This window comes from Triturus cristatus, chromosome 2_2, assembly GCF_964204655.1.
Source record: "Triturus cristatus chromosome 2_2, aTriCri1.1, whole genome shotgun sequence".
In the NCBI taxonomy this organism is placed as follows: Eukaryota; Metazoa; Chordata; class Amphibia; order Caudata; family Salamandridae; genus Triturus; species Triturus cristatus.
Window position 1 is genome coordinate 335,951,736 of NC_140582.1, and position 9,896 is coordinate 335,961,631.

Genomic DNA, 9,896 nt, shown 5'->3' on the forward strand with positions numbered 1-9,896 from the left:
CAGTAGTGTAACAGAGATGTGTGGCCAGAACCCTCCCTATTATACCCTAAGGTCAGGTGACCGGGAGGGGCGGCACCTTCTGGAAGAATCCAGGGGGTTGGAAATCTCTGGAAAAATCCAGGAGGCTCTGGGGTGTTCCCTTGCTTCCCTACCTGTCTGTCAATAGGGACAAAAGGCTACAGTTGCAAAAAGTCCCAGACCGTGCAGACTACCAGCATGCAAATGAAGAGTAGGCCTCAATGCAGTAGCAGGGCCTATGGCTGATACACTAGTGTCACTATGCTTTTAAGGGAGAGCACCTGCACCTCAGCACAGTTTAGCAGTGGTAAGGGGCCCAGAGTCCTAAGTCCAACAAACATATGTGGTCCAGTGGTAGGCAAAGAGGGCAAAAAAATGTAGGGGAAGACCACCCTAGGGCTGTCAGGTCTAACACTGACTTGTTAGAAATAAATTAACGAATCATCCGCATACAGGAGGACTTATATTTGTCTGACTAAAATCACTTTCAGTTTACCATGCAAACTGTGCCTATATTTTCCCGACAAAGCTCAATAGAGATTTGAAATTACATACAGCACAAAATGCAATCCCATCACGAATGGATGTAGGAGAGAATCAAAAAGCCCCAACTCCCACCTCTTTTTGTCATCAGTAGGTTTACTTTATGGTGATTCTAGATATTGGTCAGTATGTGTGATTGAGTGCCCTAAATAAATTAATATACACAAAAGCCCTACAGGAGTATAAGACAGCAATAGTTCAGGCCAAGTCATTATATTTTACAAATAAAATTCAGGCAGCCTCTAACACCACTAGAGAACTATTTAAAACGGTCACTCAATTGACCAAGAGCCCCCGCGATACTGTCTTCACCCCTAACCAGGACCTCGTGACCAATATTGCAACTTTCTTCCAGCAAAAGGTTCAGAATGTCTATGATGATTTGAGTTCATCTGCATTGACTATACCCAACGACAATGTCGACACTGCCCACTCGTTTGGGCCTGGCTATTCCTGTTTTCCGCTGTTGGAGGAGACTCAGGTGGCAGACCTAATTGCTCTGATGAAGTCGGGGTCCCCTCTAGATCCTTGTCCACCACGCATTCTACACTTGATCCCACAAACGGTAGCGGTTGGCCTGACCCCGCTGCTCAATAACATCATCTCCTCTGGTGACTTTCCCAGCTGCTGGAAAAAGGCTTGTATCCGACCGATCCTTAAAAAGGACTCTTTAGACCCAACGGTACTAAAGAACTACCGCCCAATTTCCTGCCTTCCCCTGCCAGCTAAGATTCTCGAAAAAGCTATAAACCAGGAAATGATGAGATATGTGGACCAAAACAAACTCCTGGATCCCTCTCAGCATGGTTTCCGCCCATATCACTCGACAGAGTCCGCTCTTATCATGGCCACTGAAAACATCCGAAAGGAAATGGACGAGGGCGGCAGAACGGCTTTGATCTTGCTGGATCTTACGGCGGCATTCGATACCGTAAACCACTCCATCCTATTAAACAGACTAAAAACTTTAGGCTTCACGGGCACGGCACTTACACTGTTAACGTCCTTCTTGGACTCTCGTATCCAACAAGTACATTGGGAAGGTCTTTACTCTGATGAATGCTCTCTTCCAGGTGGGGTCCCTCAGGGCTCGGCACTGTCGCCCACCCTTTTTAATCTGTATGTCACTCCCCTGGCTGCCCTAATTCGATCTCATGGCCTTCAATTAGTCTCTTATGCCGACGACACTCAAATCATTGTGTCAGTGTCCCAGTCCATCGAAGCTACGGCAGAACGCTTCAAAAACTGCCTTCTGGATGTTAAAAACTGGATGAGCTGTAATTTTTTTAAATTAAACGCGGACAAAACCGAGATAATCGAATTCGGTCAGAAACCACCTGTCTGGAGCAACCTATGGTGGCCTCAGGAGACAGGCCCCTGCCCTAATCCGGTTGATAAAGTCAAAAATCTTGGTTTCTTGATGGACAAAGATCTCTCCTGTAAAACACAGATAAATCAAGTCACCTCCACTTGTTTCTACACCATTAAAGTCCTTAAAAAAATCCTACCCTACATCCCTCCAACTCTAAAAAAGACTGTAATGGCTGCCCTGATAATGTCCCGAGTGGATTATTGTAATGCACTCTACTTGGGCACAGGTGAAAAACAAATTAACAAACTCCAGGCAATTCAAAACGCAGCAGCTAGGGCTCTACTCAATCTACCCTATCGTCATCCAACGTCAAAAGCTATTAGGGAACTTCACTGGCTCCCAGTTAGAGCCAGAATACAATTCAAGGCCCTTTGCCTGGTCCAGAAATCTCTGTATGGCACCGGACCTGATGACTTGTCTAAACTTCTCCCTCGCTATGTGCCCTCGCGTGCTCTAAGGTCAGCCAACCTTGATCTATTATGCCACCCAAGAATAAGAAGAATGCGATGGGGCGGCAGGTCTTTCCCGTACCAGGCCTCCAGATTGTGGAACTCTCTGCCCTCCCACTTACGCTCACAAAAATCTAAACAATGTTTTAGGAAAGCACTAAAAACCTGGCTTTTCTCTCCTCATTAATGATCCACTCTCACAATTCTCTACGTTATCTCAGCGCCAAGACGCCTCGGCATTCGAGCGCTTTATAAATATTTCAGTATTCACTATTCAGTATTGAGTGGAGTGGCTCACAGAATAGGTTGGCAAACTGTATAATTTTCTGTGTATTTCCCACATGTTTGATTAACAGTATGCTCCACTTTCCAACACACATTGCACCAGAACTTCCACAGTGGTGCAAACTGTATGGCAGCAGCCGAAATATGTTAACATTTAAAATGTGTGCCATGATTGGATCAATCTTTGGTACTTGTTCAGATATGTATATTCCAGCTGTTATATGAGTAGTTGAGCTTCCAAGGAAAGTTTCTAAAAACAGGGATGGCTGTGAAACTCTAGTAGGAGGGCTAGCATGTTGAGCAACAGCTGAAAAGGAGAGTTTCATATGTAACGTCCGTGTGTGAGAGAATCAAGTCTCACTGTCACCAAGCCGTGGCCACCTTGTAAGGTAGCATCTTAAAATGTCAGCAGCTTTACACATCAAAAATTACAATCGCTGTACAATAAATTTATTGACTTTATTAAAAATTAAATAACCACAGAAAGCACAAAATACGTTTCACTGACGAACATGAGAGATTGAAATAGAAAGTCCTTGCAGTGACCTATTTTGTCCAGTGTTTTTAGAAAAGTACACATAAGAGAGTGCGGCACAGGGAGAATTCTGTACAAGAGCAATATTGAAGATCCAGCTCGTCCTATCTTTGGCCACTAGGGGTGAATCACTTAGTTGGAAAAAGAAGTGGTATTTCAGTGAGATGGAGGTCACATTTTTTTAAACAATAAATAAACAAATAATAAATAACAATACAAATTGCATTTTACAGTCCTTACAAAGTACTGATGAGTTACTAGGATACGTAATCTTATTGCTTCTGGCCAGCCAGATGCTTCTATATTTGTATTAGGTTAAAAGGGGACCTCACTGTACTGTGAGACATAACAACACCTTTCATGAAAGGAGAGGACATAATTGACGCTCGTCGTTTTATAGAATGAATTAGTAACGTCCCTCTCCTTGGGTCGATTTTCAATCTTGTGTAAAACTAGATAATGCAAAGATAATTGCACCTGGTGGTTCATTTAAAGTTTTACTCCCACTTTGCGAGAGGGATGAATTGTGATTGAACTTGTTTACTGCAGGGAGGATGCCAGTTGTGAACAGTCTGTAAGGCTTTCTATCTCCTTCACCACCTCAATAATTGCTTGTGCCTGGTCTTGGTGGAGCACATGGGTAGCATTGGAGAGAAACTTCTCATGGAGTGATTCTTGGCTGAGGGGCTTCCTCCAGTGTCCATAGAAGGTGTCACATCTGCCGGTCACGATCTCTCCACTCTCCAGGAGCAGCACTACTTCTCCGTACATCTTGTCAAAGTTAGCAACATTGTCTTCAGGGTGCTCCACTACCACCTTCTTCAAGAGGTTGATGAGGTCTGGTCTCCTAAGGCTGTCCTCACTGAAGGAAGAAATGCCCACCTCGCCATCGAGGAGGGCAGTGCAGGCGTTGAACTGGAAGGAGTGTCGCGCCTCATGCTCAGACTCTGGGAAGGGCCTGTTGATATACTTGGAGACTGGGACCCTCAGAAGAACAGTGCGGATGGAAGCAGGGTTAAAGGAGCCCATTATATTGGTGACTCGGTTTCTGACTGAGATGGCAGCGTCTGCCACCCAGTGCATGCCCAAGTGAGCTGGGAACCTCTTGAAGGCGATGTCTTGCTTCTCCAAGAGAAAGCTGTAATCTTGATCTGGCATTGCCAGCGACGAAGGCTGGTAGTCACCATAGAAAGCACTGAACCCAGAGCAGCCGGGCACATCGTCCAAGATAAGTGGGTTGGCTTCCATCCCACGGGCAGCCAGAAGTGCTGCTTCCATCCCAAAGCGGGTCGCATTGCCAATATGGAGAGGCTTGGCAAGAGTTGCAGCATTGGCCATAGGCGCTCCCGCCAGAGAGGCAGCAATTGCCAGAGCATGGGCACATTGTTCTGCATTCAATGAAAGGAGTTTTGCTGTAGCAGCAGCACTGCCCATAGTGCCAACAACTGAAGGAGGGTGGAACCTGAAGGAAACACAAAGGTCTGTGTCAGACATTGAATAATGATAATACCAAAACAGATTTAAAAGAGGGGTAATGCTAACAATAAGTGTGAATTACGGAAATATATTTAAAGCATGTCAGACAGTAATGCTATCATGCAGTACAAGGAAACAGAGAAAAAAATGCTAGGATTTAATCAAGCATTAGACACAAACAAATAATCTAGTTACAGTGAACAGAAAAATAAATGTTACCATGTTTACATTGTACTGTGTGCTATCAACATACATGATTTTGTTTGTATCACAGATTCCTCTTGCAGATATTTCTGGCCTTTGCCCCCGTCAGACATGCATCATAACATTCCCTCTCTCTATGGATCTCACATATAAAACATGGAATATTTCTACCCTCTTTCAGCATCATAACCACGCTCGGGAGATACTGGAGCCCCCTATGGGCATCATTTGGTGGCCATAGGATATTTCTGCCCTTTGTGCTTATCATACAAACCTTTTAGGAATATTGCTGGCTTCATTGGAGAAACGCATGAGTCTTCCTTGCACCTCGATGCCCACGTTGAATGCCAACAGAAAGTCTGAGCCACTGGGTCGGAAACCCACGGGCAACATCTGTGTGGCAGCCATTAGAGCCGGCAGCACAGCACCTGACGGGTGAGTGGCAGGGTGCCAAGTGTCATCGAAGTCCATGGAGTGACTCTGTTAGAAGAGGAGTAGAGGATTAGAAGGTCTTTAAAGAAGGGTAGGTCAGGATGTGATGTTAAGCAGAGAGATTGTGTCATCGACCTATGGAAACAATTTACAAAAGTGTAGGATTCATATTCTAAGATTTGGTTGACTGACTGTGCCATTTCCCAATACAGACTCTTTACAGAAGTGGAAACAGACAGGATTTTACATTGGCGGAGACAGCATTTAAGTAAAATTCTCACAAACTCATCGCTCTAAGTCTATGATTGATTGATAAAGTGATTGGCAGCTTTCAAAATCCTTACCGCTACTCCATTGACATATGCAGCCAGCGTAGGTGGGAGTCTCAATCCTTTCCTTCCGTACACAGAGCTGATGGCAGACAAGGAGTACATGTCCTGTTGGAGAAAGAATTAAGTTAGAAATCGACAGTGTACCTAGACACCTAGTGGTGGAACAACAGAGCTTGTGGGAATGTGGGTTATTCAACTCTAAACACAGGATGATTCAACCTCATACATTGTGGTGTGTCTTAGAAGAAATGCAGGAGTCTCTGTGAGTAGATGTATTGTTTCTGAAGGACAGTTGTACAGTGAATCAGACGTTGCAATGTTTATTTAGGTACCATAGTCCATAGTTAACGACTTAACATCTGAAGGCAGCCTGGGGTGTGATTAGTGGATGAGTATTTCATGGTGCATGAGTAAATAATAGTGGACTTTGTGACTTTGTCTTTCTCTCTTATCTGTTATTCCAGTGAGATGGTCACACTGTTGTTCTAGAGGGTTATTTAATGGGTGAGGGGTTCATGGTGTGTTGCTTGGTAAGATCCAAGATTCGGATAACCAGATAAATTCTCATGGTGATACTGAACAGCGATAGTCTCAAAGGGGTTTTGATTAAGGGACGGTTTGAATCCTGAGACGTGGTTTTAAGTCAATGCCTCCTTTTCTCTCTGAGTAGTTCAAAGATATGGTAACTTTCTGGGTCAATGCAGGGTGTTTAAATGCTTGTGTGTTACAAGATGTGTTGTTCATTTTGCTACCAGCCTCACCTTGACCGACATGACTCCTGGGTGATGGTGCACTCTGCTGATGTACAGGGTTTTAATGGACGTGTAATCCTTGGTGTGCTTTTTGGCTCAGAAACTGTCTGCTTTTAACTCATAAGGCTTCAAGGAAATTATGGCATAGTAGGTTTTTAATTGCTGGGTTGCAAATGGTGGGCTTGCTTTGGCCCATGTCTCAGGCTGGATCAAAGGGAGGTGGTGTCCATTGCTCGAATAGAGAGCTTTAATGGATGGATTTTACATTAGTGTTCTTCGGTGTGTTCCATTTTGTGGTGCCTGTAGCCTTTTACATGGCAGGATCACGGGGATACAGTCACAGCCTTGGACTAAAAAGGGTTTTTAATTGTCGTATTTCGCATGGTATGATGTTTAGTGTGTTCCATGTCTCTTCTTACCTGGCAGTATCCCAGGGCGATGTTGAACACATGGGTCGTGCTTCCCACCAGTCCAACGCCGATGCTGTCCAGGATCATACGCTTGCTTCGGTGCCGCACGGTTTGGGACAGGTGATCTCCCTGGACTCCATGTATGAAGGAAGCAAAGCTGCTAGTGACCGCCTTCTCCCGGGGGCTCCCCTCCAGCACTGAATAAAGAGAAGAGAGATGATCAGAACTATAAGCATTCTGGGTTGGCATAAGACACAAATCCAGCTGATCTGGACCAGAACCAGATGTTGTTTATATGGGATAATCTTTACCCAGGGCTCTTGGAGTTCTAAACTGATAGCAAACTCAAACCAGTGCTAGCAGCTCCAAAACCAGAAACTGGGACCATGGCATAAGGGACCCAAGTCAGGGTGAGTGACACCAGAACCTGTAGCTGGGCCCATGGGATACAGAGCGGTCCGGGCACGAGGAGAGTGGCATCAGAACAAGTAACTGGGCCCAGGGTATACAAAGCGGCATCATAACAGGGAGAGTGACACCAGAACCAGTGACTGGGACCAAGATATAGAGAGCGGTCTCAGACCAGGGGATCGGACATCAGAACCAGTAACTGGGCAGAAAAGAATCAGCGTGACCTCAGACCAAGGGTAGTGCATGCACCAAACACTTACCTTCCACCGCTGCTGTGTGCACCTGCCTGGACAGCCTGAGGATGGCGCGTGGTTTCTGGAAGAAGGGAGAAAGCAATATTAGCCGAGTTGTGTCATTGTATAAGAACGTGGAAGGGAGTGGACAGGGCTAAAAGAGAGGAACACAAGGCACCAGATTCGAGAAGGGGAAGAGGACAGAGAAGGGGAAATAACAGAGGAGAGATTTTAGGGTTTTCACAGCTAGCAAGTGCAATCTGTCAAACTGCAGTCCAAGACTGGCAAAGGAGTAACTTCAGCCTGGCCCATGGGCAGCCTCAGCCTGGCATATAAGCAATTCAAGGTTGGAACATGAGCTGTCCCAGCATGGCACATTGCCTGGCATATCAGCAGGAAGAGCATGGTATATAAACAGCCACAGACTCGCACATGAGCTGCAGCACTGGCACCACAGCCACTCCATCACAGGGGGAGACCAACAGCAGAGCAGCACCCAGGGAGGACTCTAATAAATGATGCCAGCGCCTTGGCATATGAAGTCAGCACACTGACATATGATGCAAGTACCTTAACATTACAGGAACCATTGTGCCATATTATGCCAGCACCTTAAGCTGGCACACATCTGATCGCAGCACTATGTCTAAGGATGCTGGTCTTTTGGCCTGTGATGCCAGCAGACTGTGAAATTATGCCAGTTTAGTACCACATACAACAGGTGGTCTCTGTTCTGGTGCAAGCATTCTGATTGGACGTTGGCAGAGAAGCCGTGTGAAGCATGATATCAGCGGGCACAGAGTGAAACTCTTTATTTTGCTCCTGCCGTAGATGCGAGAAAGACAATGTCTCTTGGGCCACAGTGCACCACCGAGGCACTATGTATCAAGTGGCACATGCATGCCACCCGGGACCCCGTATCTATATGGGCACAGTTTTCTGATCGGCTAAAATAAAATGTTGTTTGAACAATCCCCCTTCAGGGATGGCTCGAGAACTTCTGGCTATTGTCAAACACTGTTTACGTGGTGTACGTTGTGCATTATTACACCCACTTTGGGAAACAAACACTCAGAATAAAGTCCCAAACTCCTTTCAGTGCAATCTGCTGTTGCTAATACTGCATTTTAACGAGCAGTTTGTGCTTCACGGGCTGTGCTTGTTAACAGCAACAGCGCTACAAACAACAGGACTGCCGCAAAACCCGTAGGCGCTTTAAATATTACTGCCGCATTTCTGAGAATTATCCCGCATGAAAAAAGCCCCAATTGGTGAACATCTTCTCACAGACCTTAACTACCCAGGATGCTTCTGCAATGATCACGGGAGACAGAGACGTCCATATTATGAACATCACAGAAACACATGACGAATGGTCTCAGACCTGGCTATATTAAAACACAAGGTAAGAATAAAAGGTGCCCTCCTTTTATTCACAAACATATATTCAAAAACGAAAAAACTTATTAAGAAGTATGAGAATGTAAAAAGTACATAAAAAGCATGAGAATGCCAAGATGAAAGAAACGAATCAACAAATGAAGGCAGTAACATAGCCACATTAGACATTATCTAATAAGTGAATGCACCGTCTGTTGTATTTTAAAAGATATCCCTCTATAAAAACAATACATGAATAGCGAGATCGAGAGAAATGCTTTCAACCAACCTAAGTGGAGAAGGGAAATAAAGTATGCCTTCCAAGCAGACGAAAACTATACAGATCCATCCATTTGAGGGGCCAAAACCTGATGCCTGTAGCAGGGGCTCACCTGGAAGGCGCATTGAAGCATGTTCCGCACTGGTGTCTGCCTCTGTCCTGGGAGAAGCTTTCCCTGTCTGTGCAATCAGTTCCTGTCTTTCGAAATGGACCTCCTGTGCCCCGGTCTATCTCCGTCGACCTGAGAGGGGTCTCTTTTGTCTCTGTCCTGGGACAGTCCTTCGCTCTGCCTCGCTCTCTCTGGTGCTGACAGGCAGGGGCTGGTGCGCTCCTGGTGTTGGCTGATGCTGTGTCTCTCCTGACAGAGGTTAAATAGGCTGAAGAGGCGCTTGAGATCCCCGCAGGGGATCCCTGTGTGGAGTGACGTCACTAAAAGGGGCAGGTGTGACCAGAGCCAGGTGTCAATCTCTGGGAAAGGCCAGGGAGACATCTGGGAAATTCCTAAACCACCGTAGAAAAAAAAGACCACAAAGAGAGGGTCCCGTGGAAAATCCAAGGAAGACACCCCCGGCTGATCCAAAGTGTCAGTGTCGCCCTCACTTGGTTTCCTAAAATGGAGGAGGAACTGTGATCATACTAGTAACCGTGATATTAAGAGTGTTTGTGAGCGCGCGCAGATCAATTTAAGGGATTTGTAAAGCGCGGCAAAACACCAGTGAGGGTCTCGAGGCATAGCTGTATCTTTCCCTGCATGCCTATACATCTGCGCATGTGTGAATTTAAT

The 9,896-nt window shown here is 45.7% G+C and overlaps 1 protein-coding gene across 1 annotated transcript; it reads right to left on the bottom strand.

The window, feature by feature from the left end:
* Positions 1–3,113: 3,113 nt before the first annotated feature.
* LOC146862242 (cis-aconitate decarboxylase-like) lies at positions 3,114–9,464 on the bottom strand. Its single transcript, XM_085643247.1, has 6 exons — positions 9,225–9,464; positions 7,480–7,534; positions 6,818–7,005; positions 5,659–5,751; positions 5,157–5,362; positions 3,114–4,664 (listed from the first exon to the last, which is right to left on the bottom strand). The coding sequence occupies exons 1-6, from the start codon at positions 9,243–9,245 to the stop codon at positions 3,743–3,745; spliced, it is 1,485 nt and encodes a 494-aa protein (XP_085499373.1). The 5' UTR covers positions 9,246–9,464; the 3' UTR covers positions 3,114–3,742.
* Positions 9,465–9,896: the final 432 nt, after the last annotated feature.